Raw genomic sequence first — 13386 nt, forward strand, 5'->3', positions numbered from 1 at the left:
CTATAATATATATCTAAATCCTATCAGTTACATGTAATCTAAAAATAAAACCCTGTAATTTATCAATCAGGAATATAGTGCAATTTACCCCCCCCCCCCATTTTTCTCTAAGGCTGACTGCTACAAAAGTGGAAATACTTACAAGACAATTGGAAAGCTAAATGAGGTTGTTTGTCGTTGACAGCTTTCCTTTTTGGTAGTCACTTATCTTGATTCTTCTTTTTAGTTATTTCCACTACTAGGAGTAAAATCTACTGCAGGAGGAAAAGGATGAAAAGATGGCTGACTTTTCACTACCGTGTTCTAACCATTTCCGCCAGTTCACTCGTGAATCTTTAGCTGCTATTGAGAAGCGAATTGCTGCCAACAAGAAATACAAAGACCGCCAACCTAAAGAGAAACCTCGTCCCCAACTTGACCTGCAGGTTTTCCAAAAGCTGCCTACTCTCTATGGGAATCCTCCTCATGAGCTTGTTGGGAAACCACTGGAGGATCTTGACCCTTATTACAATGATCACAAGGTTAGAGACAGCTTATGCCCAGGGATCTGATTTCATCCCGCCTTGATCATTTGTCAATAGGGAGCCTTTTCTGGTTTAGGAGTCAGAGAGCTAAATTTGGCAGTGCTTCCTTTGAATCATATATTAAGACAGTTGTATTCAATCAAGTTATAATAAAAAAAAGAGACATCATACTTTGATCACTATGTGATCATGTAATAAAACCTTAGTTTTAAACTCTACTAATCATAGAGAATGAAATTCATCAGCATGAGGCATGTGCACCATTTACATTAGGGGAGGGCAAATGTTTTGGGTTGAGGGCCACATCAGGATATGGAAATTGTGTGGCGGGCCATGAATGCTCACAAAATTGGGGGTAGGGGTGCAGAAGGGGGTGAGAGTTCCGGCTGGGGATGCGGGCTCTGGGATGAGGCCAGAAATGAGGAGTTCAGGGTATGGGAGGGGGCTCCGGGCTGCGGGGAGGATTGGGGTGTGTGTGTGGGGGGGGGTGAGGGCTTCAGCTGGAGGTCTGGGCTCTGGGGTAGGGGTGGGGATGAAGGGTTTGGGGTATAGGAGGGTGTTCCAGGCTGGAACTGACGGGTTCAGAGGGCGAGAGGGAGATCAGGGCAGGGGATTGGGTCACAGGGGGAGGGGGGATGGTCAGGCATACAGGCTCCAGGCAGCGCTTATCTCAAGCAGCTCCCGGAAGCATGTCCCCCCTCTGGTTCCTATGCGGAGGTACGCCCAGGCGGCTCTGCGCACTGCCCTATCCCGGCCAATGGGAGCTGTGGGGGTGGTGCCTGCGGACAGGGCACAGAGCTGCCTGGCCGTGCCTCCGTGTACTACGTAGGAGTCAGAGGGGGGTCATGCCGGCTGCTTCCCGGGAGCTATGCGGAGCGGGGCAAGCCCCCGATCCCACTCCCCAGCTGGAGCTGAGGGCTGGATTAAAAGGTCTGATGGGCCGGATGTGGCCAGCGGGCCGTAGTTTGCCCATTCCTGAATTACATCCTGCTTAAGCCCTCCAAATAGGGCTTAAGTGGGACTTAGGAGGTATATGTTAGCCCTCTACACAAGGATGAATGTCACTCACACTGAATATAACATAGGACAGAGAATATAAAAATCTGTTACTGCATGATGACTGAAAATGGAGTTACTTTAGATAAAAACCAATATCTTCAAGCCTACTAGACCTATATGTAGGCTGAATCAAAGCCACTACATTATATGCTGCTTCTCACTCTATAGGCTGCTAATAATCAGAACCACTGAATACAGTCTCTTTCCCTATGTTACAAATTTTAATAAGGAAATACACCTCTACCTTGATATAACGCTGTCCTCGGGAGCCAAAAAATCTTACCATGTCATAGATGAAACCGCGTTATATCAAACTTGCTTTGATCCACCGGAGTGCGCAGCCCCGCCCCCTCCAGAGCACTGCTTTACTGCGTTATACCCGAATTTGTGTTATATATCGGGTCGTGTTATATCGAGGTAGCAGTGAACTTGCCTGTAAGTATACATTTTTTCTTCAAACCACCAGTTCTTCCAAGTACAAAATGATTTTTAGAATATATTTTAGCTTTTAAAACATGAACCCAGATCTCTCATATCCTGGGCTATTGGCTAGGATGAGTTCCCTAACCCCCAGGCTATTGGCTATACTAGGATGGCTTGCTCTAATTCTCTTTGTTTAAATAATTAAATATCATTGGCACCGAGACTTGTGTCCACATCTCATGCATTCCAGGTGGGTGCCATGACCACTGGGCAATAAAGTCAGCCTCCCTCTAGCCCAACTACTATTTAATTATTTCTACAAAGTGGAACAGTTCCAACAGGAGGGAATGAGCAAGGACGACAAGCTAACTGTAGACGCATTGTTAGGACATTCTACTCAAAGCTAGAGAGGAGGAGGGGGAAATTCCACCCTGGACCGGAGACACTTTCCTAATTAAAGTTTTGTTGAAACCACTCTTTGCCTGGGAAAAGTTTCAGGTTTGACAAATCCACATTTTTCAATGAAAAAATTGTTTTGTTGAAAAATTCCTGACCAGCTCTGGTCAATATTAATGAATGAGTCAGTGGTTCAGCAAATAAAGACCCTGATCCTGCAAATGCTCTCACATTTTATACATATATAAACTTGACTCACATGAATAATCCCATTTACTTTAATGAGAATGCTGATATGAGTAAAATGACTTCTTCCTTTAGCCCTGATCCCACAAAATGTGCATAGAAGTTTCATAGTGAGAAATTCCAATTCAGTAGTTAATTGCCTAAATTTACCTTTAAAAAGGGACATGAAAAGTGTTCTCCAGAGTACACAATATTCTTTACTGAAACTTTAAAAATGTGTGGTACAAATATATAACGAATCAAAAAAGGTAACAAACAAGAATTACGAGGAATCTTTCAGTATAAACAAACAAACAAAAAGAAAGTCAACCATCAAATTTTTACACATAATTATTTGCAGTTCTGCCAAGAATACAAACCCTCGGTGTCCACAGTTCACTTTCTGGAGAAGTTTAATTAATTAAGATTATCTCTGTTTTTTTTCTTAAAGACATTTATGGTACTGAACAAAAGGAAAACAATCTTCCGATTTACTGCCACACGTGCCTTGTGTATACTTAGCCCTTTTAATCCGATCAGAAGAGCAGTGATTAAAATTTTGGTACATTCATATCCTTTCAGGTGGTTTTACTTATTCTAGTTTTTTTTATAATGGGTATGAAATAATATGGGTGTAATACTGACTGTGTCATATGTAGAACATATCCTGGATCTAGTCTGTTTCTAAAAGCAATAGTGCACCCGTTTCAGATAATTGTGAATTATTTTAGAAATGACTGTTATTGGTATCTGAAACAGGAAGTGTACAGGGATCCACCTACAGGGAGGAAGGATGGAAACCAGGTAACAGAGGGCCTAATTCTGATCTCACTTACACCTGTGATTAATGCCATTAAAGTCCATGGGCTTGGTTCACTGGGGTGTTTCACCAGTTTTATGCTGCAAAATTATGCTGGAGTAAAACTGGAATATCACAGTGGTGAATCAGACCCAAGGGTCTTGATCCAGCCACTGTGGAGATCTAAGTACCACCAGTCACTCAGAGCCCTGCAAGGGTGTCCTGCATATCTTGCAGAGGTGTGTGTGATCTTAAGCTCACTCTTGCTGCAGTAAACAGGCCTCGGTGAAGAGGTGGTGCACATGGCTCTGCAACAGTGCAGGGAGGGTGATTCTGTTGAAGATCATCATGGTTTAAACATTTTTTGTATTAGTGGAATGTTTTGTTTACACTGTAATGTTCTTTACCTTAACTCCTGTTACTTACATTGTTCACTATTTTTATTATGTGCACTATTTTAACCAATTGTGTCTTCATGGCTAAATTTGAGATTCCTAGGAAGTCTAATTCTAAGTCATCTTTACCTTCTTCATGGAACAAGTATGTCGAGTAAGTATTTCTGTAGGAATTTATTTTTCCTAATTCTCTAGTTCTAGTTAATTATTTAATTGGTCTAATCTTGTAGTCCCCACACAAGATAATGTCATGTTGGTGTCATTAGGAATTTTGTTTGTGTAAGAATTTCAGGATTACTGCTTTGTGTATATAGGGCCATCTTCTGCTTTCATTTGCTGTACTAAAATCCAGAGTAACTCTTTGGAGTCGCTCTGGATTTTCAGTGGGGTAAATGAAAGCAGAATCAGCCATTTAGTGCCAAAAAAGTGCTAAGTTCTTTTCATTATCTTTTGTCCACATTTAATTGTTCTAAATCCTAAAGTCCTTCCTTAATTTTTACACATTTTTTTTTACTGAGGCAAGTCTCCAGTCAATGTCATTGTTGACTAAGAGAGGATAAGATCTTGAAATCTTTACTGAATTTGTTTTTGTAATGTTGATTTGTGCACTATTTGCTTTAATAAAATAATCTGTCAGATGCTTCTTGCCTGTGGAACTTTGTTAATAAGGGGCCTTTTCTTCAGCATTGCCCAGATCTCGCAATTTTATCACAAATATCAAAATATTTAGTGTTTTTTTTCTTAAAGCCCCAACTCCTGATGTCATGTGAAAACCTGAGAATCTCAAACTTCATTTAAAGAAAAGTGTAAACTTCTATCCCTCCCAGTTTCAAAGTTTGAAAATGTGAACTCTAACAACCCTAACATTCATGGCAAAGAACCCACAACCTATTACTTTAAACATTTTTTTTAAGCCAATCGCATGACTTGTTGGGGCCTGACTCATGATTTTCAAACACGCTGTGTTGACAATACTGAGTACTCCAATGAGCTCTGTGCAGGAACACATGTTTTCAGGGGCCTGGGACAAAATCTGAAACTGAGCTTCCCTGCCCCCCCCAATCCTTCTAAACCAGTGGTTCCCAAACTGGGGTTTGTGAACCCCTGGGGGTTTAAGAAATGTTACAGGGGGTTCTCAGGAAAAAATTCCCTAATGGTGGACAGAGCTGTCCCTAGGGACCCCGGGCAGCATGGGGCCAGCAGCACGGAGCCCCTATCACACTTCAAGACTCCTTATAAGAAATGGAAAGGGAGGTGGATATTTTTTGCTGTTTTTAAAAAATGAAATAGGCAGCTAGTATTGTTTTTAAAATTATATGAAGAAGAAGTTTAAGCTTTGTTGTAATGTGTGTTGTTTGCCTGGGCTGCTCAAGACCTGAATGCTTGTGTACGAAGAACTCTGAGTTGGCTTCTTAAATCCCTTCCTGCTGTTTCACATCTGATACTCCTTGATGAAACATAGGAGCCTTGTCTTATAACAGGCTTATTCAAAGTGATACAAGCTATGAAAGTGAGATCTTGGAAGAGTGTTGCCATTTTCATAATGTAATAAAAATACTGTAATGATAAATAATAATAGTGTGTAATAAGCATGTCAAAAACAAATTTTATATTTCCAAGATCACTGCTTTTATAATTTATACTCAGGTAAAGGAGAAAATCCCTAGAAATATTCATTTTTAGGAGTGGGTTCGTGAGACTTGACATTTTCGTGAAAGGGGTTCACAGGTTGTTAAAGTTTGGGAACCACTGTTCTAAACAAATACCACTGAGGTGAGGCCCTGGGACATGTTGGAGAGTGAGCCTTCTCTGCAGTCACCCTGCAGCAGTGTCTCCTCTCCCTCTGGGCATTGCAACCTGGCATGCAGGGTCACAATGCCATGCACTCAAGTTTGGAGCACCAGTCAGTTTGGGTACCCTCTCAAACAGAGGGCTTGTGTCAAGCTAGCCCTTTTGCCCCTTTTTGGGCAGCCCTGGCTCTATGGGGTTGGTGCTCTTTGCCTGCATGAATCCCATTAACACCAGTGCATCTCCCTGTGGGTGCAGGGTTCTGCCTTTGTGGAACACGATGCAGGATCAGCATCTAAATTAGTAACTTCACTCTACCAGATCATCCACTTTGCTAACTGTAATATTTGAATAAAACTTTGTGATTTTAATATATATCCCATTTGAAAACTAGTGTACATCAATATGTTTATCTGCAAGGGGGTCAGAATTTAGACAAAGTAATATATGCTATGGTAATTCAAATATTTCCCCCTCCCCAGTAAAAAGGGCTACATTGCTGTCAAATAATTCCTGAAGATATTTTCTGAATACCAAATACCTTTAACATTATCTAAGGAGATCTCAATCTTGCTGAAATAAGTGCACTCAGAAAAGCCAGGAGAGCTTTTACTGCTGGTTTCCATTTTAAAGAAAATGCTGCCTTTAAAATTAAAGTCCTGTAAATTTGTATTTCTGTGAGCTTTTTTTCAACATTCTTTAAAGAAAGTGCTACAGATGCACAAAGTGAACAACATAAAATGCACTGAGCGGCCACTTTGGCATCTTGAACCAGTGAAGATATGGATTATTGTCAAAAAAAACTAAAAGTGGACAGTGATTTGGGGTGGCTAAAATTAGGGATGCCCAACCTGAGTCACTTTAAAATTGTAGCAAACAAAAAATGGTCACACGTAAGCAAGTATACCGCAAACACAGATATTGATAGCCACATGCAGACTGCTGGTAGCTAATATTTCAAGTTGCCTGTAGGAGTTAAGTCCTGATCCAGTACCTGTTGAAATCAATGGGAGCCTTTCCATTAACTTCATTTGGGGGCACTTGGGCAAAGAGACAGCTCAAAGTGAGTAAACTGCATGTGCCACATACCCTCCTCCATTAATTGCTAATGGTCTCACATTTCTTGGACACTTTACTCCCCAGGTACACTTTCACTGGCATTTACACTTTTGAAGTATTGATAAAAATATTGGCAAGAGGATTCTGTCTGAATGAATTCACTTTCCTTCGAGATCCGTGGAATTGGTTTGATATCAGTGTCATTGCTATGGCGTAAGTAAGAACATGTATATTTTAAAAGGCTATTATGAAGTTTAAATTATTTTTGCTTGTGTTTATTTTCTCTAGAACTTTTCACTAAGGTTTTGTACTGTGCCCTTAAGACACAACATTGTAAGGAGTGATAACTGTATCTAGTGCTCTTGTATTCCCTTTGTTGTATGGTATACGGGATATCAACAGCATGCCAATCCCACAAAAAGAGGGTAAGGGGATTGTACAGAGGGTAAAGATAAAAACATATATGATATATTCAGTGCCATCATTTAGCCATCAGTGGCCCCTATTTGTGAAATAGGAAAAGGGTCTGACCTGACAGGAAGTGAGATGTAATATCTATACTGTCATGAAGTATCTGTGTGCCACATATATGCAGACATCAGGGTAGTCAGTGGATTAAATCTGGGATCAGCATCACCAAAAACAGTGTGAGCTTGAACTTTCTGCAATTAGAAAGCAATAAAATCAAATTAATTAAGCCACTGTATTACAGGCTCCTCCTATCACACAAGCTTGCCAAGAAGGTCTGCAATCCACAGGAGTTCAAGACCCATATGGGATGTCAAATTTTTCTGTCACTTTCTTTTACAGCATAAGTAACAAGGGGGAGGCAGAAATTGTTACTCCAGGGTTTGATTACTCCCAACTTGCCTGAGTGATGAGAGTTCCAAAGAAAGTGGGCTAATCAGTCCCTTGTATCTTCATTTCATTTGGTCACAATAAGGCAATAATCAGACAATACTATCATCCATAGTATTTCCAGTTATTTCACTGTAGATAGTATGACGTGTACTCCATACCAACAGTGACAAGAGCTACTCCCTGCAGAGTTCCTCTGAGCTGTCTGCACAGACAGCTTCTCATTCACTGTGCTCCCAGTGACAACACACTGACTGCAGCTCAGTCAGCAGAGGTGAGAAGAGGAACTTCCTACCACACAATGAGACAGCCTCAGGACTTTATAGTTCCATTAAATCCATAGGTCCCTTTTACTAATTCCAGGACACTATTGACAACCATTCTCAGGGAAGTGTCACCAGCCAAGGCCATGGGTCCTGCCACAGTTTCCCCTGTTGGCTATGTAAGTCAGTCCCGAGTCAGACTTCACCTTCAATAACTCCTTGTTCAAGGAAGGACTTTATTCATTAATCACCATTAAATTAAAATACAGTTTTCCGCATCAGAGGATGATCTTTCTCACCGTCTCTAATTTGTCATCAGCCCCTCTTGCTTTCCAGACTTTGCTGCTCCACTCCCATCCACTCTGGAGTACAGTCTCGTGTTCTGCTATTTCTCAATGGAGAGTTAATGTCTTAGATACTTACTTCCTCTTCAGGGTGTCTCTGTCAGCACACTCTTTATCTTCCTGCATCCTTCCAAGGCTCAAAATGTAAACCTCTCTGGTCCAGAGGCAGATACCAACTCTGTGCCTGGACCTTGCTGATTGACTAGCTCCCCAGTGTCTCCCTTCTCCCGTGATTCTGACAGTTCTCTTTGGGCTCTTACTGTCTAAGCTGCCATTCAGGGCTTGTCTCTAAAGCAGCCTATTTCACCTCCTGTTGGTTCTTCCAGCCTGTTACAGTCACAGAGCTTCGCTAGAGAGCTTCCTCTTTTTACTGTTCTAGCAGTCTCTGCCAGTGAAGACGTGACTCATTGTAAAGTCTCCAACTCTACCTCCCACTTGGTTGAAAGAACAACAGGTGTGTGGGTGGGTAGGTGAACGTGTGTGTGTGTGTGTGTGTGTGTGTGTGTGTGTCAGACAGAGAGAGAGCTGAAAAGCAGAGGTAGCAATAGGCAGGGCTGAGAATCATAGAATATCGGGGTTGGAAGGGACCTCAGGAGGTCATCTAGTCCAACCCCCTGCTCAAAGCAGGACCAATCCCCTAAATTATCCCAGCCAGGGCTGCTTCAAGCCTGACCTTAAAAACCTCTAAGGAAGGAGATTCCACTACCTCCCTAGGTAACCCATTCCAATGCTTCACCACCCTCCTAGTGAAAAAGTTTTTCCTAATATCCAACCTAAACCTCCTCCACTGCAACTTGAAACCATTACTCCTTGTTCTGTCATCTGGTACCACTGAGAACAGTCTAGATCAGGGGTTGGCAACCTTTGAGAAGTGGCATGCCAAGTCTTCATTAATTTAAGCTTTTGCGTGCCAGTAATAAATTTTACATTTACAGGGGCCCCCAGATAGAACCCCAGGCTGGCAGTGGGCTGAGCGGGGCCAGCGGCCAGGACTTTGGCTGGCAGGGGGCCGGGTGGCTGGAACCCCAGACCATCAGAGGGGTGGCGGACAGAACCCCAGACCGGCAGCGGCTTACCCGCTGCTGGTCTGGGGTTCTGCCAGTTCCTGCCAGCTGGGGTCCCGTCCGCCGGCCCCGCTCAGTCCGCTGCTGGCCTGGGGTTCCGTTCACCCAGGCCAGCAATGGGCTGAGTGGGGCCAGTGGCCGGGACCCCGGCTGGCAGGAGCCAGCGGAACACCAGACTGGTAGCAGGTGAGCCACTGCCGGTCTGGGGTTCTGTCCGCCACCCCGCTCAGCCTGCCGCCGGTCGGGGGTTCTGTCCACTGGCTCCTGCCAGCCAGGGTGCCGACCGCTGGCCCTGCTCAGATCACGGCCGGCCTGGGGTTCCGTTCACTCAGGCTGGCAGCGCTCTGAGAGGGGCCGGCAGCCTGGACCCCGGCTGGCAGCAGCGTGCCAGTAAAAATCCGTTCGTGTGCCGCCTTTGGCACGCATGCAGCAGGTTGCCGACACCTGGTCTAAATCCATCCTCTTTGGAACCCTCTTTCAGATAGTTGAAAGCAGCTATCAACCCCCCCCCCCCCCCCCTTCTTCTCTAGACTAAACAATCCCAGTTCCCTCAGCCTCGCCTCATAAGTCGTGTGCTCTAGACCCCTAATTATTTTTGTTGTCCTCCACTGGACTCTTTCCAATTTTTCCACATCCTTCTTGTAGTGTGGGGTCCAAAACTGGACACAGTACCCCAGATGAGGCCTCACCAATGCCGAATAGAGGGGAATGATCATGTCCCTCGATCTGCTGGCAATGCCCCTACTTATACAGCCCAAAAATGTCGTTAGCCTTCTTGGCAACAAGGGGAACACTGTTGACTCATTTCCAGCTTCTCATCCACTGTAATCCCTAGGTCCTTTTCTGCAGAACTGCTGCCCAGCCACTCGGTCCCTAGTCTGTAGCAGTGCATGGGATTCTTCCATCCTAAGTGCAGGACTCTGCACTTGTCCTTGTTGAACCTCATCAGATTTCTTTTGGCCCAATCCTCTAATTTGTCCAGATCCCTCTGTATGCTATCCCTACCCTCTAGTGTATCTACCACTCCTCCCAGTTTAGTGTCATCGGCAAACTTGCTGAGGGTGCAGTCCACGCCATCCTCCAGATCATTAATGAAGATATTGAACAAAACCGGCCCCAGGACCGACCCTTAGAGCACTCCGCTTGATACCTACTGCCAACTAGAGATGGAGCCATTGATCACTAGAGATGGAGCCATTGAGCCAGACGATCTAGCCAGCTTTCTATCCACCTTATAGTTCATTCATCCAGCCCATACTTCTTTAACTTGCCAGCAAGAATACTGTTGGAGACTGTATCAAAAGCTTTGCTAAAGACATGGAATAACATGTCCACTGCTTTCCCCTCATCCACAGAGCCAGTTATCTCGTCATAGAAGGCAATTAGGTTAGTCAGGCATGATTATTCCTGATCACTTTCCTCTCCTCTAAGTGCATTAGAATTGATTCCTTGAGGACCTGCTCCATGATTTTTCCAGGGACTGGCCTGTAGTTCCCCAGATCCTCCTCCTTCCCTTTTTTAAAGATGGGCACTACATTAGCCTTTTTCCAGTCATCTGGGACCTCCCCCAATTGCCATGAGTTTTCAACAATAATGGCCAATGGCTCTGCAATCACATCCGCTAACTCCTTTAGCACCCTTGGATGCAGCGCATGCAGCCCCATGGACTTGTACTCATCCAGTTTTTCTAAATAGTTCTGAACCACTTCTTTCTCCACAGAGGGCTGGTCACCTCCTCCCCATGCTGTGCTGCCCAGTGCAGTAGTCTGGGAGCTGACCTTGTTCATGAAGTCAGAGGCAAAAAAAGCATTGAGTACATTAGCTTTTTCCACATCCTCTATCACTAGATTGCCTCCCTCATTCAGTAAGGGGCCCACACTTTCCTTGACTTTATTCTTGTTGCTAACATACCTGAAGAAACCCTTCTTGTTACTCTTAACATCTCTTGCTAGCTGCAACTCCATGTGTGATTTGGCCTTCCTGATTTCAGTCCTGCATGCCTGAGCAATATTTTTATACTCCTCCCTGGTCATTTGTCCAATCTTCCACTTCTTGTAAGCTTCTTTTTAGTGTTTAAGATCAGCAAGGATTTCACTGTTAAGTCAAGCTGGTCACCTGCCATATTTACTATTCTTTCTACACATCGGGATGGATTGTTCCTGCAACCTCAATAAGGATTCTTTAAAATACAGCCAGCTCTCCTGGACTCCTTTTCCCCTCATGTTATTCTCCCAGGGGATCCTGCCCATCAGTTTCCTGAGGGGAGTCAAAGTCTGCTTTTCTGAAGTCTAGGGTCCGAATTCTGCTGCTCTCCTTTCTTCCTTGTGTCAGGATCCTGAACTCGACCATCCCAGGTTCCCATCCACTTTTGCTTCCCCTACTAATTCTTCCCTGTTTGTGAGCAGTAGGTCAAGAAGAGCTCTGCCCGTAGTTGGTTCCTCCAGCACTTGCACCAGGAATTGTCCCCTACACTTTCCAAAAACTTCCTGGATTGTCTGCACCGCTGTATTGCTTTTCCAGCAGATATCAGGGTGATTGAAGTCCCCCATGAGAACCAGGGCCTGTGATCTAGTAACTTCTGTTAATTGCCAGAAGAAAGCCTCGTCCACCTCATCCCCCTGGTCTGGTGGTCTATAGCAGACTCCCACCATATCACCCTTGTTGCTCACACTTCTAAACTTAATCCAGAGGCTTTCAGGTTTTTCTGCAGTTTCATACTGGAGCTCTGAGCAGTCATACTGCTCTCTTACATACAATGCAACTCCTCCACCTTTTCTGCCCTGCCTGTCCTTCCTGAACAGTTTATATCCATCCATGACAGTACTCCAGTCATGTGATTTATCCCACCAGGTCTCTGTTATTCCAATCACATCATAATTCCTTGACTGTGCCAGGACTTCCAGTTCTCCCTGCTTGTTTCCCAGGCTTCTTGCATTTGTGTATAGGCACTTAAGATAACTCGCATTCCACTTCCACACTTACCTCAGGGCTTTGGTCTCCTTTCCCCGGTGAACCTAGTTTAAAGCCCTCCTCACTGGGTTAACCAGCCTGCTTGCGAAGATTCTCTTCCCTCTCTTTGTTAAGTGGAGCCCGTCTCTGCCTAGCACGCCTTCTTTTTGGAACACCATCCCATGGTCAAAGAATCCAAAGCCTTCTCTCCAACACCACCTGTGTAGCCATTCATTGACTTCCACGATTCGAGGTCTCTTCCCGGACCTTTTCCTCCACAGGGAGGATGGACGAGAACACCACTTGCGCCTCAAACTCCTTTATTTTTCTTCCCAGAGCCATGTAGTCTGCAGTGATCTGCTCAAGGTCATTCTTGGCAGTATCATTGGTGCCCACGTGGAGAAGCAGGAAGGGGTAGCAATCCGAGGGCTTGATGAGTCTTGGCAGTCTCTCCATCACATCGTGAATCCTAGCTCCTGGCAAGCAGCACACTTCTCAGTTTTCCCAGTTGGGACAGCAGATAGATGACTCAGTCCCCCTGAGGAGAGAGTCCCCGACCACCACCACCCACCTCCTTTTCTTGGGAGCAGTGGTCGGATATCTCCCATCCCTAGGACAGTGCATCTCATGCCTTCCAATCGGTGGAGTCTCCCTTCCCTCAGATGTATCATCTAGTCCACTCTCTGCATTAGTACCTTTGGAGAGAACATGAAAACGGTTGCTCACCTGTATCTGCATTGTTGGTACATGGACACTCCTCTTTCTTCTTCTGGAGGTCACATGCTTCCAAATTTCTTCACCGTCCTTCTGTCGCCGCTGTGCAGCCTGCTCTGATTCTTCAGAATGTTGTGCCCATAGAAGCATATCCTGACGTCCGTCCAGGAAATCTTCGTTTTCTCTTATGCAACACAGGATTGATACTTGTTTCTCCAGACCTTGAACCTTCTCTTCCAATATGGAGACCAGCTTGCACTTTGTACAGACAAAGTTGCTTCTGTCCTATGGAAGAAAGACAAACATGGCACATCCTGTGCAGGGCACAACAGCTGATCACTCACCATCCATATTACCTTCCTTCTAAGAAAGAAGACCCAAAGGCAGTAACTGAGAGGTACTAGGGACTGTGTGTGTGTGTGTGTGTGTGTGTAAGATTTGTTTTGTGGATTGGACTGTTTGAGCTGTACTCTGGGAATAGAAGAGACTATTACAGGGTGGAATTGATTCATTTTCTTATAGTGAG

General features: G+C 44.5%; 1 protein-coding gene across 1 annotated transcript in view; it reads left to right on the forward strand.

Annotated features, from left to right (window-relative positions):
- Positions 1-256: 256 nt before the first annotated feature.
- The window catches only part of LOC117872004 (sodium channel protein type 5 subunit alpha-like), a 99875-nt gene continuing 86745 nt past the window's right edge, over positions 257-13386 (forward strand). Inside the window, exons 1-4 of the mRNA XM_034759935.1 lie at positions 257-521; positions 3079-3197; positions 3853-3975; positions 6753-6881. Coding sequence (XP_034615826.1) covers positions 279-521; positions 3079-3197; positions 3853-3975; positions 6753-6881 — 614 coding nt within the window. The 5' untranslated portion in view covers positions 257-278. The remainder of the gene's footprint in view (positions 522-3078; positions 3198-3852; positions 3976-6752; positions 6882-13386) is intronic.

Source organism: Trachemys scripta, chromosome 2 (genome assembly GCF_013100865.1).
Source record: "Trachemys scripta elegans isolate TJP31775 chromosome 2, CAS_Tse_1.0, whole genome shotgun sequence".
Lineage (NCBI taxonomy): Eukaryota > Metazoa > Chordata > Testudines > Emydidae > Trachemys > Trachemys scripta.